General features: G+C 50.9%; 1 protein-coding gene across 2 annotated transcripts in view; it reads right to left on the bottom strand.

Annotated features, from left to right (window-relative positions):
• The window catches only part of AP1M1 (adaptor related protein complex 1 subunit mu 1), a 39,528-nt gene extending 19,153 nt beyond the window's left edge, over positions 1–20,375 (bottom strand). Inside the window, exons 1-5 of one of the 2 annotated variants that reach the window (XM_017893688.1) lie at positions 19,908–20,375; positions 14,377–14,533; positions 11,882–11,949; positions 10,184–10,314; positions 9,153–9,300 (exon numbers count right to left, since the gene is read on the bottom strand). In XM_017893688.1, coding sequence (XP_017749177.1) covers positions 9,153–9,300; positions 10,184–10,314; positions 11,882–11,949; positions 14,377–14,533; positions 19,908–19,949 — 546 coding nt within the window. In that variant the 5' untranslated portion in view covers positions 19,950–20,375. The remainder of the gene's footprint in view (positions 1–9,152; positions 9,301–10,183; positions 10,315–11,881; positions 11,950–14,376; positions 14,534–19,907) is intronic. The other variant, XM_017893689.1, reaches the window with a different exon arrangement.
• Between the last annotated feature and the right edge of the window lie 3,252 nt (positions 20,376–23,627).

Here is a 23,627-nt window from a genome sequence, read left to right as displayed (position 1 = left end):
GATCACGAGGTCAGGAGATCGAGACCATCCTGGCTAACACAGTGAAACCCCGTCTCTACTAAAAAAAAAAAAAATACACACACACACAAAAAAAACTAGCCAAGCGAGGTGGCGGGCGCCTGTAGTCCCAGCTACTCGGGAGGCTGAGGCAGGAGAATGGCGTAAACCCGGGAGGCGGAGCTTGCAGTGAGCTGAGATCCGGCCACTGCACTCCAGCCTGGGCGACAGAGCGAGACTCCGTCTCAAAAAAAAAAAAAAAAAAAAGTGGTAGTGATGCAGGGCAGGTGAGCCCCAAAACTGAGACAGCCCAGGAGGGTTCTTGGCTTCACCCAGGAAAGAACTCAAGGGCGAGCCAGTGGTGATACACAGAACTTTTAGTAAAACAGACCCATGCACAGCAGCAGAGGCACTGCTCCCTGTGAAGTGGGGCTACCCCATGGGCAGCACGCCCAGAGCAGCAGCTCAGAGGCAGCTCTGCAGTCACATTTATACTGACTTTTACTTATATGCAAATTAAGGGACAGTTTATAAAGAAATTTCTAGAATGTAGGTGGTAGCTTCTGGGTGGTTGGGTCATTGCCATGAAAAGGGACAGTAACTTCCAAGTGTTGCCATGGCAGTGGTAAACTGACAGCAGACTGTGGGGTGGGTCTTATGGGGAGGCGCCTCTGCCCTGACCTGTTTCAGCTAGTCCTCAATTTGGTCTGGTGTGAAGCCTCACCTCCTACGTCGAGTTCTGCCTCCTACCTCAGTCGGGGCAGAACTCCAGCCTGAGCCAGGCCAGGGGGTTTGATGCAGAAACCCCCTGCATCAAGGGTGGAGCACAGCGAGGACGTCCATCCCCTAGGCTTGACTTGCTCTCACAGGAGACTTTAGCCCTAGGGGAACTGTCAGACCTGAACTCTCTAGGGTAGTCTTGCCCATCAGATGGGGCTGGTCGGACCTGAGTAACCCTCAGTCTTCTGGCCTCTCCTGCGGCCCCAGCCTGGCCAAGCCTGCTTGCAGTACAATCCCCAGGTACCTCCTGGGGCAGCATCAGAGCTCCTGCACTGGCAGACTATACCTGAACGGGGAGTACTCCTGCACAGCGGCCCCATGGACACACTAGCCCGCCTGAGCCCTGCTCCCATTGAAGCCTCCCCCGTGTGGTTTTGCCTGCAGGCTCTTGCCCACAGCCACCCTCAATATCGTTTTGCTGGTTGTGTGTGTAGGTGGACCTAGCCCACCCTTCCCCAACAGCATGCCTGTGTGTGCACCCTGCTGTGCCACTGGTTGCCAGCGTAAGTGCACCCCAGCCCCCCATTCTCCTCTCCCACCACCATTGTTGTCAGAGTGTTGGCAGCATAGAGCCTGCCAGCCCCACCCCTGCCAGTGCCCCACCCATGCTGGGCCTCCCGCAGGAAACTAGGCAGAGAAAACAGTGGACCTACATGCAGCCCTGAGCAGCCACTGCTGCCAGTGTGAACATGCACAAAGGGCACACACAGTCCTGCATCCACCAGCGTCCCGCCCCCATGCTAACCCTACCATTGGCACCAACGAACAGATGCACAGTTGCCAGCGTGGCTCCTGCCACCACCCCAACCACACTGCCACCACTGCTGCTGCTACAAATGCCCTCCCAGAGGCTGGCTCCCTGACATTCACTAGCACCCTGTCACAGCCGATGAGCATGCACCCCGCCGTGCTGCTGCTGGCACATGCAAACAAGGACAGATCCCGCTGCCACCACCCTACGAAGTGCTTTGCCTGGCACCACCCATTGGAGTGTTGTGACCAGTTGTCTGGGAGCAGTGTGGTCCCTCCAGCAGAGCAGGTTTCTAACCTGAAGGAGCCAGAGATCAAAGCCAGGGCTGGATACCAGTTCTCCAGAGTTAGAGCACGCAGTTCAGGAGTCCTGAACTGAGCCTTGGTCCCCTAAAATTGTCCAATAATGAAGCCATCCAACTGAACCCACCTTATACACAATCAAACCCCCAGGGTCATCAAATAGGATAAAGGAAAAAGAAACCCATTCAAAAGACAGCAACTTCCAAGACTGAAGGAATATCAGCCCACAAAAATGAGAAAGAACCAGCACAAGGACTCTTGACAACTCAAATAACCAGCGTATCCTCTTTCCTCCAAACGACTGCAGCAGTTCTCCAGCAAGAGTTCTTAACTAGGTTGAGATGGCTGAAATGACAGAAATAGACTTCAGAATATGGATAGGAACAAAGATCATTGAGATTCAGGAGAACATTGAAATCCAATCTAAGGAGGCTAAGAATTATAATACAACAGTATACGAGCTGGCAGACAAAATAGCCAGGATAGAAAAGGATGTAACTGACCTGATACAGCTGAAAAACACAGTACAAGAATTTAACAATGTAATCACAAGTATTAACAGTAGTATAGACCAAGCTGAGGAAAGAATCTCAGAGCTTGAAGACTGGCTTTCTGAAATAAGACAGTCAGATAAGAATAGAGAAAAAATAATGAAAAGGAATGGACAAAGCCTCCGAGAAACATGGGATTAAAAGAGACCAAATTTACAACTCATTGGTATCCCTGAAAGAGAAGGGGAAAAGGAAGCAACTTGGAAAACGTATTTCAGGATACCATCTGTGAGAATTTCCCCAGTCTAGCTAGAGAGGGCCAATATTCAAAATCAGGGAATGCAGAGAACCCCTGCAAAATACTTCCCAAGATCATCCCCAAAATACGTAATCATCAGATTGTCCAGGGTCAAAATGAAAGAAGCTAGAGAGACACAGCAGGTCACCTACAAAGGGAAGCCCATCAGACTAACAGTGGGCCTCTGAGCAGAAACCCTACAAGCCAGAAGAGATTGGGGGCCTATATTAAACACCCTTTTTTTTGAGATGGAGTCTCATTCTGTGGCCCAGGCTGGAACGCAGGGGTGGGATCTCCGCAGCTCACTGCAACCTCTGCCTCCCAGGTTCAAGCAATTCTGCCTCAGCCTCCGAAGTAGCTGGGACTACAGGCGTGTACCACCACGTGCAGCTAATTTTTGTATTTTTAGTAAAGACCGTGTTTCACCATGTTGGTCAGGCTGGTCTTGAACTCCTGACCTCAGGTGATCCCCCTGCATGAGCCTCCCAAAGTGCTGGGATTACAGGTGTGAGCCACCACTCCTGGCCAATATATTAAACATTCTTAAAGAAATTCCAGTCCAGAATTTCACATCTGGCCAAACTAAGCTTCATAAGCAAAGGAGAAATGAGATCATTTTCAAGTCAGGTGTGCTGGCTCACACCTGTAATCTCACACTTTAGGAGGCTGAGGTGGGTGGAACGCCTGAATCCAGGAGTTTGAGACTAGCCTGGGAAACATGGCAAAACCCCATCTCTACAAAAAATATATAAATTAGCTGGGTGTGGTGGTACCTGCCTATAGTCCCAGGTACTTGGTAGGCTGAAGCCAGAGAATAGCTTGTGCCAGGGAGGTAGAGGTTGCAGTGAGCCATGATCATGCCACTGCACTCCAGTATGAGCAACAGAATGAGACCCTGTCTCAAAAAAAAAAAAAAAAAAAAGAAGAAGAAAAAAAGATCCTTTCAGACAAGCAAATGCTGAGGGAATTTGTTATCAGCAGACCTGCCTTACCTGTTTCAGAAGCACTAAATATGAAAAGAAGGCTGGGTGTGGTGGCTCCTTCCTCTAATCCCAGCACTTTGGGAGGCTGAGGTAGGCGAATCCCCTGAGGTGAGGAGTTCGACACCAGCCTGGCCAACATGGTGTAACCCCATATCTACTAAAAATACAAAAATTAGCTGGGCATGGTGGTGGGTACCTGTAATCCCAGCTACTTAAGAGGCTAAGGCAGGAGAATAGTTTGAGCCGGGAAGGCAGAGGTTGCAGTGAACAGAGATCATGCCATTGCACTCCAGCCTGGGTGACAGGGCAAGACTCCATCTCAAAAACAAAACAAAACAAAACAAAACCAAACAAAATAAAATAAAATAAAATAAAATAAGCTGGATGCACTGACTCACGCCTGTAATCCCAGCACTTTAGGAGGCCAAGGCAGGTGGATCACGAGGTCAGGAGATGGAGACCATCCTGGCTAACACAGTGAAACCCTGTCTCTACTAAAAATACAAAAACAAAATTAGCCAGGCATGGTGGCAGGTGCCTGTAGACCCAGCTACTGGGGAGACTGAGGCAGGAGAATCACTTGAACCTGGGAAGCAGAGGTTGCAGTGAGCTGAGATCATGCCATTGCACTCCAGCCTGGGCTATGCAGCAAGACTCCATCTCAAAAAAAAAAAAAAAAAGAAAAGGCCATTACCAGCCACTACAAAAACACACTTAAGTATACAGACAAGTGACACTATAGAGCAGCCACACAAACAAGTCAGCATAATGAACAGCTAACAACACAATGACAGGATCAAATACACACATATCAATACTAACCTTGAATGTAAATGGGCTAAATGCCCCAATTGAAAGGCACAGAGTGGCAAGAGCTGGATAAAGAAGTAAGACCAAATGATATGCTGCCTTTAAGACACTCATCTTGGCTGGGTACAGTGGCTCATGCCTGTAATATCCCAGCACTTTGGGAGGCTGAGGCAGGTGGATCACTTGAGGTCAGGAGTTCAAGATCAGCATGGCCAACATGGTGAAACCCCGTCTCTACTAAAAATACAAAAGTTAGCCAGGTGTGGTGGCGCATGCCTGTAATCACAACTACTCAGGAGGCTGAGGCAGGAGAATTGCTTGAACCTGGGGGGCAGAGGTTGCAGTGAGCCGAGATTGCACCACTGCACTCCAGCCTGGGCAACACAGCAAGACTCTGCCTCAAAAGAAAAAAAAAAAGACCCATCTCAGATGCAATAACCCCCATAGACTCAAAATGGAGAAAAGTCTACCAAGCAAACAGAAAACAGACAAAAGCAGAGTAGCAATCTTAATTTCAGACAAAACAGACTTTAAGCCAACAAAGATAGAAAAAAGACAAAGAAGGGCATTGCATAATAAGGGATTCAATTCAACAAGATCCAACTATCCTAAATAAATATGCAGCCAACAGGAGCACCCAGATTCATAAAGCAAGTTCTTAGAGACCTACAAGGAGACTCAGACTCCCACACAGTATCAATGGAAGACTTCAACACCCCACTGACAGTATTAGACAGATCACCGCGGCAGAAAAATTAACAAAGATATCCAAGACCTTAACTCAGCACTGGATCAACTGAACCTGACAGATATCTACAGAACTCTCCACCCAAAAACAAGAGAACATATCTGACCTGTACATGGCATATACTCTAAAAACAACCACGCAATTGGACATAAAACAACCCTCAGCAAATGCAAAAGAACCAAAAGCACACCAGCCACTCTCTCAGACCACAAATCAATAAAAACAGAATTCAAAACGAAGAAAATCGCTCAAAGCCATACAATTACATGGAAATTAAACAACCTGCTCCCGAATGACTTTTGGGTAAATAATGAAATTAAGGCAGATGTCAAGAAATTATTTGAAATGAATGAGAACAAAGACACAACAGACCAGAATCTCTGGGACACAGCTAAGGCAGTGTTAAGAGAAATTTACAGCACTACATGCCCACATCAAAAAGTTGGAAAGATCTCAAATTAACAACCTAACATCACAACTAAAAGAACTCATGAAGCAAAAGCCTCCACCTCTAAAGCTAGCAGAAGACAAGAAATAACCAAAATCACAGCTGAACTGAAGAGGACTGAGACACAAAAACACCATTCAAAACATCAAGTAAGCCAGGAGCTGGTGTTTTAAAAGAATGAATAAGATACACAGGCTGCTAGTTAGACTAATAACAAAAAAAATCCAAATAAATACAATTAGAAACGAAAAAGGGGATATTACCATTGATCCCACAGAAATACAAATAACCCTCAGAGACTATTATTAACACTTCTATGCACACTAACTAGAAAATCTAGAAGAAATGGATAATTTCCTGGACACATATACCCTTTCAAGATGGAACCAGGAAGAAACTGAATCTCTGAACAGACCAATAATGAGCTCCAAAATTGAATTAGTAATAAATAGCCTACCCACCAAAAAAAGCCCTGGACCAGATGGATTCACAGCTGAATTCTATCAGATGTACAAAGAAGAGCTGGTACCATTCCTGCTGAAATGATTACAAAAAAATTGAGGAGGAGGGACTCCTCCTCAACTCATTCTGTGAGGCCAGCATCATCCTGATATCAAAACCTGGCAGAGATGCAACAACAAAAAAACTTCAGGCCAATATCCTTTATGAACATTGATGCAAAAATCCTCAACAAAATACTAGCAAACTGAATCCAGCAGTACATCAAAAAGCTAATCCACCACAAACAAGAAGGCTTTTTTATCTCTGGGATTCAAGGTTGGTTCAATATATGCAAATCAATAAACATGATTCATCACATAAACTGAACTAAAGGCAGAAACTACATGATCATCTCAATAGATGCCGAAAAGGTTTTCGATAAAATTCAACATCTCTTCATGTTAAAAACTCTCAACAAACTAGGGTTTTTTGGGTTTTTGTTTTTGTTTTTTTTTTGGAGACAGGGTCTTGCTCTGTCGCCCAGGCTGAAGTGCAGTGGCACAATCTGGACTCACTGCAACCTCCGCCTCTGGCGCTCAAGTGATCCTCCCACCTCAGCCACCTGAGTAGCTGGGATCACAGGCACACATCACCACACCTGGCTAATTTTCCTATTTTTAGTATAGCGTGAGCTACCATGCCCAGCCAACAAACTAGGTTTTGAAGGAACATACCTAAAATAGTAAGAGCCATCTACGACAAATCCACAGCCAACATCATACTGAATGGGCAAAAGCTGGAAGCATTCCCCTTGAAAACCGGCATAAGACAAAGATGCCCTCTCTTACCACTCATATTCAATATAGTATTGGGGGCCAGGCAGGGTGGCTGACTCCTGTAATCCCAACAGTTTGCGAGGCTGAGGCAGGCAGATCACCTGAGCTCAGGAGTTCGATACCACCCTGGCCAACATGGTAAAACCCTGTTTCTACTAAAAATACAAAAATTAGCTGGGCACAGTGGCATGCGCCTGTAATCCCAGCTACCTGGGAGGCTGAGGCTGGAGAATCACTTGAACCCGGGAGGCGGAGGTTGCACTGAGCCAAGATCATGCAACTTGTATTACAGCCTGGGCTACAAAGTGAGACTCTGGCTAAAAAAAAACAAAACAAAAACACTACTAAGAGAATAAAAAGATAAGCTACAGACTGGGAGAAAATACTTGCAAAGCACCTATCTGACAGAGGACTTCTATCTGGACATACAAAGAATTGTCAAGGCTCAACTATACAAAAATAATCCAATTTTAAAATGCTAAAAAGATGCACAGAGACACTTCTCCAAAGAGGATATACAGATGACGAAGAAACATGTAAAGCAATGCTCAACATTAGTAGCCATTAAGAAAATGCAATAGGCCAGGCGCAGTAGCTCATACCTGTAATCCCAGCACTTTGGGAGGCAGAGGCAGGTGGATCATCTGAGGTCAGGAGTTCGAAACCAGCCTGGCCAACATGGTGAAACCCCATCTCTAGTAAAAATACAACAATGAGCCAGGCCTGGTGGTGGGCGCCTGTAATCCCAGCTACTCAGGAGGCTGAGGCAGGAGAATCGCTTGAGCCTGGGAGGCAGAGGTTGCAGTGAGTAGAGATAGCAGCATTGCACTGCAGCCTGGGCGACGAGAGCGAGACTGCATCTCAGAAAAAAAAACCACCCAACTATGCTGAGATACTACTACATACCTATTAGGATGACAAAAATAAAACTACCGACCAAGGATGTGGGGTCATCACAACCCTCATCCGCTGCTGGTGAGAATGCAAAACGGCAATGGTTTGGCAGTTTCTTATAAAGGTAAACATACACTTACCGTGTGACCCAGCCATCCCACTCCTGGGTATTTACCCTAGAGAGATGAAAACTTATGTCCACACATAAACCTGGACACGACATGTTTCTAGCAACTCTATTGACAATTGCCAAAGATTGGAAAACCACCCAAATGTCCTTCTGTGGTTCAGAACAGAAAATAAATACAAATAAATATAAAAGGGAACAGACTTTTGATACACAAAACAATTGGATTTGGATGAATCGCCAAGAATTAGAAGGAGTTAAAGAAGCTGGACTTGAGAGCTCATGACTGTATGACGCCATTCATACGACAATCTCAGAAAGACAGCTACAGTGACATATGATGCCGCTCGTGTGACAATCACAACACGATGAAGACTCCAGTGATGGAGAATAGATCGATGGCGGCCAGGAAATGGGCAAGAGGGGAGCGTGGAGCTGTGAAGGGGCAACATGAGGAGGTTTTGAGGTTCTGTGTCTTGGGTGTGGTGATGGGTACACAAATCTGCACAAGCGCTAAAATTCATTTTCAAAATGTCAACTTTCCTCATAATTAAAAAAACCAAAAAACAACAACAACAACAACAAATATATACAAAACAGTAACACTGAACGCAAAATCAAAACCCAAACGACAACAAAAAAATAAGTTGCAGGAGAACCACATCTTATGATCTCAGGTTTATAGAAAAACCAACATACTTGTTTCTGTCTATCTACAGAATGAGGCCCGAGAGGCTGATGGTGAATAAATCCTAATCTTTCTGATTGTAGGAGCCCTTTGGTTTCTTTTTTTTTTTTCTTTTTTCTGTACATGGTGACTGATAAGAGCCCTTCACTTTCTAACCTCATACCCTGCTTCTAATTTTTAAAAATAATGTGCATGTATGGATTCTCAGTCAGCATAAATGCTAATAAAGATAAAACAAGCTTTAGCCGAGCATGGTGGCGGGCGCCTGTAATCCCGGCTATCAGGAGGCTGAGGCAGGAGAATCGCCTGAACCTGGGAGGCGGAGGTTGCAGTGAGCCGAGATTGCGCCACTGCACTCCAGCCTGGGCAACAGAATGAGACTCAGTCTCAAAAAAAAGATACGACAAATTCACATTTCAATGAGTGGCCCAAACTGAATCCTACTATTTGTTACCGCACAGAATGGCTCTTGGGGCTTTGCCAGTTTTAAAATGCTGTGTTTATTTCTATCATGGAGGAGATAAAACCCCACAGAAGAAGGAAAGAAAGGAGGCCTACCAAGAGGTTGACAGACTCAATGACGTCCAGGAACACCTCATTCTTCCGATACTTGATGCCTTCGGACCGCCAGGACACCGCGTTGGTGACGGTGGCTGGGGGCCGCGGGGCCCCTGTTTCCAGCTTGTGGCCTTCCTGAGTGATGTACCTGTGGGGCCACATGCTCAGAATGAAGCAGGTGGCACCTGCACCAACGCCAAAGCTTCTGGCACTGACATTTCGGCAGGGTCAGGGCGGCTGCAGGGCAGTTTCTGGCCACCTTGAAAACAGCCCCTGGATTTCAGCAGCTCCAGAAAAGGCAGCCTGTGGTTTCACCTGGGGCTGCTTCATACAGGAAAATCTTCACAATTTCCAAAAGCCAACATGCTCAAGTTATAGAGTCTAAAGTGCTCATTTTGGGGGGCCAAGAAGACCATGTTGGGGAGGAAAACAAAAAGTGCGTGTGAGCTGCTTCCCATCCCCGCTGAGCATGCGGATGGAACTGCCGCCTCGGAGCGTAACCTGGTGACCCCACCCCACTGAGGGAGCAGCAAGTGCAGTGGTTAGGAACACAGGCTTCTCGGGGAGTCTGTTTGCTTGACCCCCTGTAAAACGGGGAGACAGTAAATGGGGAGGCTAGGAGGCTATGAATCGAGTGAATGTGAAGTGCTGGGGCCTGGCCCCCAGGAAGCACTTAATTCACATTGCTTACTGTCTGAAGGGCAGGGTTCCAAAGAGGAGAGATTTCGATCACAGTCTCATTTTATGACAGTAAAAACAAAGGAGCTACCTTAGTAGCAAGGGACCGAGGGCATCCGTGCGGATGGAGAGTAAATACGAGGAGCAGGAAAAGCACTGTTACGTGGGGGTATAGAGGAGGAAACAAATTAAAACCACTAAGCAACTTAGTAAAAACCCGAATACGGCTGGAGGTGGAAGGTGGGTGGGGGACAACACGAACACAAATTTGCCCCTTCTGTTTCCACACCTGATGACATCGATGTCATGACACTGCCCAGGCCTGGCCCCAGGCCCTACCCCTGCCCACTCACTCCTGCAGGATCTTGCTGTCGGTGGTCTGGGGGTAGCCGAAGTCCATGAGCTCGTCCAGCAGCTCGTAGATGATAACAAAGTTGTCCCGGATGCTCTCCTCCTCCAGCTCCTTGAAGTACTCGGAAAACACCTGTGGCGGTGAGGGAGGGAGGGAGGGAGGGATGGGAGGCAGATCGTTGAGCAGACAGATGAGGAATGAATGAACGCTTGCACACGTTCATTTGCCCACTAAGTCCTACCAACAGCCCACTTCCCAGGCTCGGTGGCGTGCTACAGGCCCTGGACCCAGGTAATGGGGCAGGAGGACAGCAGTGGCTGGCTGTGGGGTGGGACCAGTCTAGAGCTGCTACAGATGTCCCCGTTCTCTTCCCTGCCCAGACACTCCCAGGCAGGCAGCCCCTCCTGAGCGACTGTAACTGTCATCCCTTCCTGAGTCTGGAGTGACTCAGGGGAGGACCTGATGAGCTACCATCTTCCCCATTTCAATGGAAAGCTCAGAAGGTTAAGGAAGGGACGCCAAAGAAGAGGGACTGTTAGAAGCACTTTTGCAGGCACGAATGCTGAAGGAAGGGGCGTCACTAAAGCAGAAAGGAACTGCCCAACTCTTGGGTGAGGACCTTCCCCTTCCCTCATCCCCCATCCTCTGATCTGCTGACCCCGCGTGCTTCAGGACTGTGATCGCCCGGCCTCTGCTTGGAAACCACAGGTATCACAGCCAAGCCCAGCCCCGCCTGTGACAGCACCACGGGTCCAGTGAAGGCAGCCCTTGGCCTGCACATGGGGCCTTCCCAGGTGACCCTCAGCTCCTTCCCCAAGCCCTTGCCGCCCAGGCTTGCCCCTGTTCCCCAACACAGGCGGCATCAGTGAGGGATGAAAGCTTTCCCAGGCCCAGCACAGGCCTCCTGGGTCCTATTCCCCACTTTCTTGAGCCCCAGAGCCCGCCTCAGCCAGGCTCATCCTCTCCGGGAAGCCAGCAGCAGCCTCCTCACTGGCCTCCAGGCTGCCTTCAAGTCCTCCTTTTGCTCAGCAGTCAGAGAGGCTGCTTTAGATCAAACCATGTCTCGTCAGTCTCCTGCTTAAAGCACTCCACTACCTTTCATCAGAAGTTGAGTGAAATCCACACTCTTGTATAATCTGCCCTCTTCTCAGCTGACCTCAGCCTCATACTCTGCCACAGGCATGCTGGCCTCCCTGGCTGCACCACATACACACCTGTCCCAGGACCTCTGCCTTGGCTGCTGTCTGCATCTCACTGGCAGCCTGGGCCTGGCGTGTCAGCTCTCTCCAAGGTGGGCCTCGGGCATCTGTGCCTTGAGAGCCCCCTGGGAGATTCTGAGCTGGCTCAGCTCTGCAGCTCTGCTGGTTATTCCAGCCCCATCAGCTGGTCACCCCACATCCTTCCAAAGCTGGCTGGGGGACTTGCTTGTCCCTTCCAGGGTCAGGGCACCCCTGCTCAGCCCCACCTTTTCCTGTTCACTTTCCTTTCTTCCCCAGGGTCAGGGAGCAACATGAGCTACAGAATTCCACAGGCATGGCGGGGGGGTTTGGGGCTCCCCTTTGCCACTTCCTGGGGTTCCAGCCCCAGCACTCCCTAGGGAGGCCATGGCTATCTCTAAGGTGGCCAGGTATGGGGAGGTCCACAAGCAGAGCCAAGACAACTGCCACCCAAGCCCACGGCCCCTCTGAGCGAGACTCACCTGCACCACCTTATAGAGGAAGGAGAAGACCAGTGACACGCATGCATTCTTCTTGGATGTGGCAACCACTGCATGGTGGTCAGAGTTAAGGAGTATTCAGAGGCTGGGGCTGCTGCCTGGAAGATCCCAGTTCATGGAGGGACCTTCTAACCCTTACAACCCTCAGAGCTTTCCCTACCCCCACTCCCAGTCGTTTACTTGGCCTATGGTAGGCTACCAAGCTCCTGGTCCAAGCTACACTTGGGACACAGGAGTCACCAGAAAGACATGCTCCCAGGCCCCAGGGCGCACTCACTGAGATGGAGAATCACAGGGATGGCAGGTGGCACAGGGCACCTGTCCCAGTGGCTGGGTGAGGAGTTGCTCTGAGCAGGGAGGGAATGAGGCTCATTCCAGGAGCAGAAAGCAGGACACACTGGCCCTGCTCCTCCAAAGCTGACACCTCGTCATGACCCTGATGAGGTCCAGGGTCCCCTGGCCAGACTCTGCGGGAAGTAGCCAGGGCCAATTCTGGCTTCAGCCCTTCCTGTCTTTGGAAACATAAGCCTTGGCCCATGAAATAAACCTTTCTAGAGAAACCTCAATATTTCTCTCCTGTGTAATGGGGGCCTGTGAATGAACTCACCAAGGCAATGTATGTGAGATGTCTGGCACAGATGCTCCCTTCTACCACGGGAGCCAGCCCCTGCCTCCCAGCGTCAGTGTGTGCTGGGCGCTTCCTGTTCCTTTTTCCCTAATGGGCCCCCAGAGAAGGCTGGTTCTTCCTCTGTAGGCCCACGCACTGCACCCTGGACATACCTGTTCACAGCATGTCTGTGCCGCCTGGCTTGTCTGCCCAGCGGTGAGCTCTAGGAGGGAGGGCGGGGCCTGTATCCTCTCTCTTCCCGCCTCACCCCAGCACAGCACAGGGCCCCAGGAAAGGGACGCTGGCCCAGTCAAACGAGCGCTGGCCTCCCTCCTGCTGCCTGGCAACGTGCCCTCCCCAGATGCTTTACAAGCAGGGGCAGTGGGTGCCTCTCAGCCACGGCCTTGCTGAGAACTGTCTCGGCTGGGGGTGAAAGGATGTCCACTCAGCCAGAGGGGTGAGCCCTCCCCCTGCTTCTTCCCTAGATGCCCAGGTGTGAAATGTGGGGGCCCAACCAGAAACTGATCTGATGGCTCCTGCTGAGCTCGGACCACAGCCACCTCACCCTCCTCTCAATACCTGGGCGGCTTCAGAGGACTGTCAGCTCCCTGGGTTAAAAGCCACCTAAGATCATCTTCAGAGCTATTCTCAGGGCCTTCCAGACCCAGGTGAAATATACACAGAGGCACACCACAGGGAGCCCTGGACCAGCACGGCCCACATGGGAATGTGCACACGAGTCACCAGGAACAGATCTTCCTACAATGCAGATTCTGACAGGGCAGGGCTGGGTGCAGTCCTGGATTCTGCATTTCCAAAGGGCTCCCGGGGAGGTTCTGGCCCATTGGCCACACTGTACTGGCAAGGCCCCAAGTGTCTCCAAGAACACAGGAAAGGGCAGAGAGCCCATGTCTGCTGGGAGCAATGTGCACAAGTCAGCTCAACTGACCCGAATGGTCCTGCAGCGAGGGGTCGTTGTTCCCACCGAACTGTGGGAAGGTGAGGGATTCACCTCCACGAACTGCTGGAGCTGGGGCTCAAACTAGGCTGTGGGCTTCAAAGCAGGTCCTTCCACAGTAGTGTGGGTACTGAGATGGGCCTGCAGGTCTGCCCAAAGCCGTGGGGTGGCCAGTTAGACCTCCTGGATAGAAACTGGCTTGGCCAAGTCTCCCCATGGGCCCAAGGACAGGAAGGGTGGGGGGCTCTGAGATCTGGGCAGGACTGTGAGGAGTCTCTCCCCTTCTCTGTACCCTACCACCCCTCCATGGTCCAGGCCACTTCCCCTCCGACCTGCACGATGGCCCCAGCCTACTCCTCACCTACCCATGTCCTCTCCTGTCCCCACAGTCTTGCCCCACTCAGCAGCCAACCTCCAGAAGATGCACATCTAAAAGCCTCCAAAGACTTCCTGTCACATTTCAGATGATGTTCTTTGAGACCCCAGACCCCGTTGACCACTCCAGCCTCACTGCTGCCACACACCCCCTCTCGAAGGCTCCAGCCACCCCAACTGCAGCTGCTGGAATGAGCCTTTCCCCTGCTGAGCCTTCACCCACGCCTAGTGCCTGCCTGCCCCTCCAGCTGGCAGAAGCCAGGCCTCCCTGCAGGCTTCCTCCAGGGTGTCACTTCCCTTCCTGGGCCCCTGGGCCAAAGGAGTTCAAGTCACACCTGCTCCTCTCCCCACACCCATCACGCATGTCATCGTGCATTCTCTGTCTGTCTCTGCAGGCAGCAGGGAGCTCCGGGAGGGCTTAGCTGTGTCCAATGCTCCCGCTGTGCACAAACCAGTCCTGGTTGAAGGCGTGTGGATGTGCACACACACCAACACCGACACAGGAGTCTCCTGGGAGCTGCCTCAGTAAAGGGATACGATACAGGTTGTTGTGTTTGATCCACATGAAACGGACCCCCCCGTGGGCCAGGATGGGCGACAGCATCCCCTCCTCCTCCTTCTCCATCAGGATGGGCATGAAGTGCTCCACCTCCGACATGTCCACGTCGCCACGGTAGTTCCGGCAGATGAGCACCTGGGGTGGGGAAGGAAGAGGAACGATGCTTGCATTTTCAGTTCTACAATCCAGGGGCTTGGGGCAGGGGGTGAGATGCACCAGCCTGCTTCCCTATGGGGACTCTGGTCATGGCCCCTATCCGCAAAAGAGCAGGACTGGACGCCGTTCTGATCTCCATCCCCCAGGGAATTCCTGGAGAAGAGCATCTCCCAGTGTGACCGTCCACAGGGGCCACTGCAGTTCTTTGCAGGGTGAGGGTAGAGGGGAAATCTGCGGCAAAGGTCCAGGACCGAATCATTCAAAGACATCAGGTTAAGTAATGCCTCACAAGCTCTCAACGCAGACCTTCTCAGAGCCTTTGCTGGGCCAACACACCCTGTTCTCCCGCCTGTGTCAGGGCGCCCACTCCCGCTGAAGATTCGTATTGACTGAAGTCTACCGGTGGCCTGAAGAGAAGAAGCCCTCTTCCTGGTCTCTCTCTTTCATAGCCTGTGGGTCAGGATATACAGCATCCAGAAACCCTGTCCACTGCTGATAGGAAAGGAAAATGGGACAGCTATTTTGGTGTAGTCTGGCAGTTTCTCAAAAAGTGAAACCCAGTGTTACCATACCATCCAGTCATTCCTCTCTCTGGTATTTACCCAAGAGAAATGAAACCACATGTCTGCACAAAGACTAGCACGAGAATGTTAACAGCAGCTTTAACTGAAACAGACCCAGACTAGAAACAATGCCGATGTCCTTCAGCAGGTGAACTAGAAACAAACTGTCCGTGCACACCATGAGAAGCACGCCTCAGCAACGAAAGGGATTGGACTCCCGATATACGGGCGCATCAGAATCACTGTGCTGGCTGAGAGAAACCAGACAGATGAGCGCTCATCCTGTATGACTGCACGTGTATAAAAGCCTAGAAAATGGTGATGAAAAACACATCGGTGGCTGCCTAGGGATGGGGCTGGACAGCAAAAGGGCGTGAGGAAGCTTTTGGGCGCGATGGAATGTGTAGTTATGGCTTCCCACATGACTGAGCTCATCAAATTGTACACTTTAGATAAGTGCAGGTTATTAATGCAAATTACATCTCATTAAAGAAAAAAAGGAGGTCGGAAGTTTTGCTAGCCTGGGCACGGCTGCGGTTGGAGATGCTGCCTGGAGCAGCTGCAGCTCTTGTGGCCTGCAGGACAGCCAGCTGCAGGACTCAGCAACGCGCTGAGAAGGCCATTGCAGTGCTGACCATCCTGGGAACCAACTGCCTCAGAACTTGGCATTTCATCACACACTGCCTTTATTCTCTTAAGGAGAGACTGGGGGTGGTGGAGGGTGGCACTTTCCTTTCCTAGTATCTCCTTCGTGGCCTGTGGGACTGATTGGAGGCAGGTGATGACGTGTTAAGGGACCAGCCCCCCCCCCCCCCCCCCGCTGTCACTCTTGACCCCCTAGGTCCTTCCTCACAAAGGGTGACGGGGCTTTTCCTACACAGAAGCCAGATGGAGTCTCTCTCCCACTGTTGAACTGCCACCTACCCCAGCCTCCCCGGCACTGAGAACAAAGCCCGAGTCCGTCCCTGTGGCTCCCAAGGACTGGTATGGTCTGGCTCCTCACAGCCTCTCTGACGCCTCTCTGCCTGCGCTGCCCTGGTTCATTCCCCTCCAGCCTGGCCCCTTAGCTGGTCTCTGAGTGATCCACATCTGTTCCCACCTTGGGCCTTTGCCCTGACCTGGCTCTTCTCATTTCTCAAGCCTCAGCTCAAATGATACCTCCTCTAAGAGTCCTCCCAGCTGGGCGCAGTGGCTCATGCCTGTAATCCCAGCACTTTGGGAGGCCGAGGTGGGCGGATCACGAGGTCAGGAGTTTGAGACCAGCCTGATCAATATGGTGAAACCCCATCTCTATTAAAAATACAAAATTAGCCAGGTATGGTGGTACATGACTGTAACCCCAGCTACTTGGGAGGCTAAGGCAGGAGAATCACTTGAACCCAGGAGGCAGAGGTTGCAGTGAGCTGAGGTTGTGCCATTGCACTCCAGCCTGGGTGATAGAACATAACTCTGTCTCAAAAAAAAAAAAAAAAAAAAGAAGTCCTTCCTGCTTGCTCTGAGATCATGTCCCATCCCTCTGCACCCTGACCCCTGCTTTATCCCTATCACCTGCTGTGCTGTACATTTATTTGTATCCTCGTCTATTGTCTGACATCCCCTGAGAACAGTGATGACTCCTGTCTCATTCACAGCTGTGTTCCAGCACCCAGAACGGGGCCTGGCCCATAGTAGGTGCTCAGTAAACATTTGTGGAGTGAATACGGGGGTGAGGAGAAAAAGGAAGCGAGGATAATGTCCAGGTCTCCAGTGCAGATGGCTGAATGGGTGATGGCATCACTGAGATGGAGAGAGAGCAGGTACAGGAAATGCATTTAGAGAAATGCTGAATTTGTGGTGGTGGCGGGACCTTCCCAGTGTCCCAGAGGCCAGTGGATCTCCAGAGAAGTGCTGTGGACAAAGTCAAGAGTCACCGGCCCATGGACATGAGTCGAAGCCCACCTGGGAAGAGTGACAGCATGGGGAGGCACGCGTGGGCCCGAGCCGCTCCACAGCCCTGAGGAGGGCAGAAAAGGAGGAGAGCAGGCAGTGCGAGAAACAGGAGGAAACCCCCCAGAGCGCGGCCTCCCGGAGGCGGAAGGGAGCGCTGAAGAGGAGGTGGTTAGTGGTGTAAGAAGCCAGCTAGATAAAGCGGAGAAGCTCCCTACTAGGAGAGCTTCCTTCCAGCCCAGTGTGGCCACGCCGGTGTCCTCGGTGACCAGACACGTGGCCATGAATTCCTCAGTGTGCTTTATTTTTTATTAAATGCAGTGGGCTCACGAGGCTGACTTTGGAAACAGGAGGTCCGTGGGTTGTGGAATAAGAAAGGGCATCATGGTTGCAGAGGGAGGGAGGGAAGCCCATGGCTGCCTTGGGGAGCTTTCTGAAAGGCAGGTCTCATCATGCCTCTCTGGGCTATGGTCTCCTCACGGTGGCTCCTTGTTGGAAATGAAGTGGTCCCCTTGGTCCCTCTCTCCCATCTCAGCATTAGCCAGGACTTCTGGTTCGGCAACCCCAGCAGGCTGCCCCTTGCAATACCTCTTTTCCACCTGATAGTGCCTGATCACCTTCCAAACCCACTTCCGGCGTTGCCCTCTTCCAGGGAGCCTTTCATAACCACCTCCACCTTCCACTGGCTAAAGACGAGGTTGAGCAACTGCAGGACTTGGGACCTTGTTCCTGCCCCTGTGGCTGCCTGGATCCAACTGTGTGGTAATGTCTCTGCTTCTAGGGGACTCCCCTGCTAGACCAAGAGGCCTGGGAAAGCTAACATGGACCATGGGTGGTGCTGAGCCTGTCTCACGCATCTGCTCAGCAAATCTGCACAATAACTCTATGCAAGCCTCTTTTGACCGGTGAGGAAAGCGAGGCTCAGAGAGAAGGTGCCTGTCCCAGGTCACACAGCTGAGCAGCAGAGATGGGTTTTGAGCTCAGCCCTAACACCACAGCCACAGTGCCAATGGACACCCTATGCCTGGCACAGGACAGGGTGCATCCTAGGTGCTCATGAAATGTTTGCTGAAGGAATAAGCCAGCCAAGACAGGCAGCCTGCTGGCACTTCTGGGGAGGCAGTGGCCAGGGCGGAAGCAAGGCTCATGCCACCAGGACTCAGGGTACACTGCACACACCCAGCCCCTGGCATGCTCTAAGATGGGTGTCTTCCCTGCTTCCAAGAAGGTGGGGGAAGGAAACCCAGCACTGGATCTCACCAGTTATTGGCTTTGGTTGGCTTCCAGGGCAGGCACCCACTCAAGGGACTTCAGGAAAGTGTGGGGGTGAGGTGGGGCAGGAAGGGGCAGCCACTTCACCTCTTCACTCTCAGCTGCTTTAGGGCTCACCCCTGCCCGCCTCACCTAGGACCTGACACCCACGTTTGTTTCTCTCACTGATCAACGTTGGGTTTAACATTGTTGGACCAGTGCTTGTTGCTTCTACATGCAACAGGCCAGGCAGCCACTTGCCTTGCACCTGGGATGGACTTGGGAGAAGGCAGAGGACCATTTCTAAAAGGCGGGGACAATCCCTTCTTTAAGTTTTCTCAGATCCTCTGGGGAAGATGCCCGGGTTCTAGTTTATGTCCAGCTCCCTGGTATCTCAGGTCCATTTGTCACCCCTCCTTAGGGAAACCCTTTCTCATCCCCGGGCTGAGGCTGACTGTCTGTATAACACATCCGCCCTGTCCCACCACTGCAACTGACATTTATTTGTGTTTTTGGAGATCGGTATCCACCTCCCCAATCAGCCTGTGAACATCATAAGAACACAGATTGTTGAGCCCTGGCACAGTGACTCACGCCTGTAATCCTAGCACTTTGGGAGGCTGAGACAGCTGGATCACTTGAGGTCAAGAGTTCGAGACCAGCCTGGTCAACATGGTGAAACTCCGTCTCTACTAAAAATGCAAAATTTAGCTGGGCGTGGTGGCGGGTGCCTGTAATGCCAGCTACTTGGGAGGCTGAGGCAGGAGAATTGCTTGAACCCAGAAGGCAGAGGTTGCAGTGAGTGGAGATTGCATCACTGCACTCCAGACTGGACGACTGAGCATGACACTATCTCAAAAAGAAAAAAAAAAGGGGGGGATTGTTTTTTGCTAAACACAAATCGACCCCAGGCTTACTATCCTGCCTGGCATTAGTAGGAGCTCCCCAGATATCAGCTAAATAAACAAATGTTTCTGGATCGGACTCCTAGACTTCCTACTTCTCCGTGACCATTGTGACCTTGGTCAGGTTACTTCACCTCTCTGTGCCTCAGTTTCTCCCTCTATAAAATGGTACTCGTGATCACCATCCACCTCACCTAACCCTCGTAACTCACTATCGCAATGAACGTGGAGAGATTCCTACTGAGAGAAAGTGCACGATAAACAGAAGCTGCAACGCCCTGAGAGGGCGGGACTGGCTCGAGAGCACCCAGTCCCCGCCACGCCTCGCCACCCCCGGCCAAGGGTCGCGCAGCCCCTGGACGCCCTGCCTGGCTCCGAGGCCGGCTGCGACCCCCCTTCTGGGTCCTCCACCGAGTCCAGAGCCCCTGGCCCCGGTGCCGGGTAGCAGAGGGCGGTGCAGTCATTCACCTGGCAAAGCGGTGGCTGCAGCCCACCGCGTTACCTAGCAACAGGGCGGGGATTACCCACTTAAGACCCCTGCCCGGTTACCCAGAAATAGGGTGGGGCTCTCAGGTGAGGTCTACCGGCCTCTTTGCCTCACACCAGGGTGGGGCTCATAAGCCGGTTACCTAGCAACAGGGTGGGTCCCCGCGGGCGGAGGCCCCCGCCGGTTGCCTGGCAACAGGGAGGGTGGGGAGCCCTCGGTACCTTGCCCTTCAGGTCCAGCACGTAGACGGCGCTGGCGGACATGGTGGCTGCAGGAGGCCTCGGCAGCGGCAGCGACTGTGGGGACTGCCAGGCGTTGAGCAAGGCCGGGCGCCGCCCGCGACAGCTCACCTCCACTTCCGGTTCGGGGAGCCGCGCGGGGACCGTTATGTCCGATCCGGGAGGCGCTCTCAGGAATGCGCAGGCGCAGGACGGACTGTGCGCAGGCGCATTACGTTGTATGTGACCATGTTTCTTGCTCCCGCCTGAAGCATCCCGGAAGTAAGGCCCTGGGAGGCGGGGCCGACCAAATCAGGACACCCAGTTGCCGCTGCCAGGCTGAGCTATGGAGCCAGGAGCAGTTGAAAACCGCCTCCCGTGGGCCGAGTTAGGCGAGAGACCCTGGTGGTGAAACCGACCTGGGACCCAGCCATATGGAGCTCACAGTCTAGTGGGGAAGTCTATGAAACAAGTGTACAGTCACCAATTGTGATAAGCTCAAAAGGGAGAGGTAAGGCCGTGGTTACTTGGACAGAGGTCAAACAGACTTTCTGAATGGCAATCAAACCTTATCAACAGTCACTACCTGTCATTGTCAACATTTATCAGTGAATGAGCATGCCTGTTTATTGCCTGGAATGTTACGAAAACCAGTCTCACTGACCCTTGACCCAGGGTACCGTGTTTCATTTCTGCGAAGTTAGTAGTCGGTAATGCAACTGGTGGCCCTTGATTAATCCATTGAAGCATATCTAATTTGCTTTTATGAACTCTCGGGCTTTGGAGAAATACCTGTATTCTGTTCCAGTTAGCCATCACAGTACCCTGGGGATCCCAACCCTGCAATATCAGAGTGGTTTACCCAGGATGCCTGCCTCTCACATCTTTTATTTTCCCTCCTATCTCCGTTTTGGCGTTTGGAAAGATGATTTTTGCAACTCGGTAATTATATAGTCTTTGCTTAGGATAGAAATGTGACCGAAACTCTAGAGAAGCAAACTAGAATGTTTGAAGACTACTAAGTGATCCTGGGCTGGAAGGATTCTTGCACAAGGCACAGAGCAAGCAGCCAAGAGAGGCTTTTTGTTTTTTGCTTTTTTTGAGATGGAGTCTCACTCTGTCACTCAGGCTGGAGTGCAATGGCACCATCTCGGCTCACTGCAACCTCTGCCTCCCGGGTTCAAGCAATTCTCCTGCCTCTCAGCCTCCCAAGTGGTTGTGATTACAGGCACGTGCCACCATGCCTGGCTAATTTTTGTATTTTTAGTAGAGACGGGCTTTCACCATGCTGGCCAGGCTGGTCTCAAACTCCTGACCTCAGGTGATCCACCCACCTCGGCCTCCCAAAGTGCTGGGATTACAAGGGTTAAGTTAAATATTACAAGATGAGAGAGCCAGTGCCCTTATACAAAGGCTGGGATGTAACAAAAGCCTACCCAGAATTGTGCCTAGGCTTTTCCTGGGCCTTGGGGCATGACAAGATAACGAAGGAATTCTTAGCAGGACCCTTTTAGGATTAAACAAACTTTACTGGAGGTCTGAAGAAGCTCCTCAGGCCTCCACAAACAAGTTTACTGGGGTTTGAAGGAACTCCCCTAAACCTCCATGATTTAGCAGGAGACAAGATAAGGGTAATCACCCCAGCACCTGGACTCCACTTAGATTAAGTAAATTTGCTGAGGCTTGAGGAAGGTCTTCAGGACTCAGATCTTAGTTATAGGTTAAAAGACTATAATAACATGTCTTTAAATGAATGCACACTTACACGTAGACATATAGCTTAGAAGGTATATGAGCTCTGGAAGACTTTGGAATTTTGAGTTGGTCTGGTAATATTTTCTCCAGGCCTTTTCCCTGTAACCAGTTACAGAAATAAAAACCCTTCCTAGTTCATCTGTGTCTCATTATTGGGCTGTGAGAAATAGAAGTCCAACCCTCAGTTTGGTCTGGGAACAGGTTAGGAGTGGGTGGTCTCAAAAGCATCCCCAACACAACACACACAAGAACCACTGAGGCCTGAAACCCATGTATAGAGATTCCGTTTTAATTGGTCTGGGCTGGGGTTTGGTTATTGAGATTTTTCTTTTCTATTTTTTAATTTTGAGACAGTCTCACTCTGTCACCAGGCTGGCGTGCAGTGACACGATCTTGGCTCACTGCAACCTCTGCCTCCCAGGTTCAAGCGATTCTCCTGCCTCAGCCTCCTGAGTAGCTGGGACTACAAGCGCCTACCATGCCCAGCTAATTTTTGTACTTTTAGTAGAGACAGGGTTTCACCATGTTGGCCAGGATGGTCTTGATCTCCTGACCTTGTGATCCGCCTCAGCCTCCCAAAGTGCTGGGATTACAGGTGTAAGCCACCGCGCCTGGCCTTCTTTTTTCTGTTCTTTTCCTTTTTTTTTTTTTTTTGAGGCAGGGTCTTATTCTGTCACCAGAGTGCACTGGCACAATCTCGGCTCACTGCAACCTCCTCATCCTTGGCTCAAGCAATTCTCAGCTGGGACTACAGATGCGCGTCATCACGGCCAGCTAATTTTGCTCTTTTTGTTTGTTTGTTTGTTTTTTGAAACAGGGTCTCTCTCTGTCACCCAGGCTGGAGTGCAGTGGCGCAATCTCAGCAGCTCATTGCAACCTCTGCCTCCTGGGTTCAAGCGATCCTCCCACCTCAGCCTCCTGAGTAGCTGGGACTACAGATGTGTGCCACCAGGCCCGGATCATTTTTTTTTGTAATTTTTAGTAAAGATGGGGTTTCACCATGTTGGCCAGGCTTAATTTTGCAATTTTTGTACAGATGGGGTTTCCCCATGTTGCCCAGGCTGGTCTCAAACACCTCAGATCAAGTGATCTGCTCACCTTGGCCTCCCAAAGTGCTGGGATTAAAGGCGTGAGCCACTGCACCTGGCCTGGTTATTGGAATTTTTTCCAAGTTCCCCAGATGATACTAATAGGAAACAAAATTTGAGAAACCCTGGTGTATCACAATAGGTATGGTCTTTCTTTTCTTTTCTTTTTTTTTTTTAAATATGGAGTCTCACTGTGTTGCCCAGGCTGGAGTGCAGTGACATGGTCTCAGTTCACTGCAACCTCCTCCTCCCAGGCTCAAGTGATTCCTGCCTCAGCCTCCAGAGTAGCTGGGATTACAGGCGCCTGCCACCACTCCCAGCTAATTTGTGTATTTTTACTAGAGACAGGGTCTCACCATGTTGGCCAGGCTGGTCTCGAACTCCTGACCTCAGGTGATCTGCCCGCCTCGGCCTCCCAAAGTGCTGGAATTATAGGCGTGAGCCACCATGCCCAGCCCATAATAGGTACGGTCTTTTCTGAGATGTTGCAGAGGTCAAATTAAGTTCGAATGCCAAAGTTGAAATTGAGATGTGATCTGAATAACCTCTGTAAGTGGAGCAAAGGGGGTTAGAAGTAGTTTCTGTGTAAAGAGTGCTTACTGTGATGGTACTCTTGACATTTGAGTCTTTCCTCAAAAGGTTTATCCAGTCCCTTCCAGCCCCCTTGACACTGATTTTAAAAATCTAAACAAAATGCCTAGGGCAAGCCTGGAAGGAAACACTCTGCAGTGAAAGGGGTCACCTCTCTTAGGTGGTTTTCTTTTGCCTTATAGTTTTGGCATTTCCTGTTTTTCCTCAGTAAATGTGTATAGTTTTGTGCTTTAAAAAAGGTATGTTCGGCCGGGCGCGGTGGCTCAAGCCTGTAATCCCAGCACTTTGG

This window comes from Rhinopithecus bieti, unplaced genomic scaffold (assembly GCF_001698545.2).
Source record: "Rhinopithecus bieti isolate Rb0 unplaced genomic scaffold, ASM169854v2 scaffold_23826, whole genome shotgun sequence".
Taxonomy (NCBI): domain Eukaryota; kingdom Metazoa; phylum Chordata; class Mammalia; order Primates; family Cercopithecidae; genus Rhinopithecus; species Rhinopithecus bieti.
The sequence above is the reverse complement of the archived record's forward strand: the minus strand, read 5'-3'. Positions and strand labels throughout refer to the sequence as shown.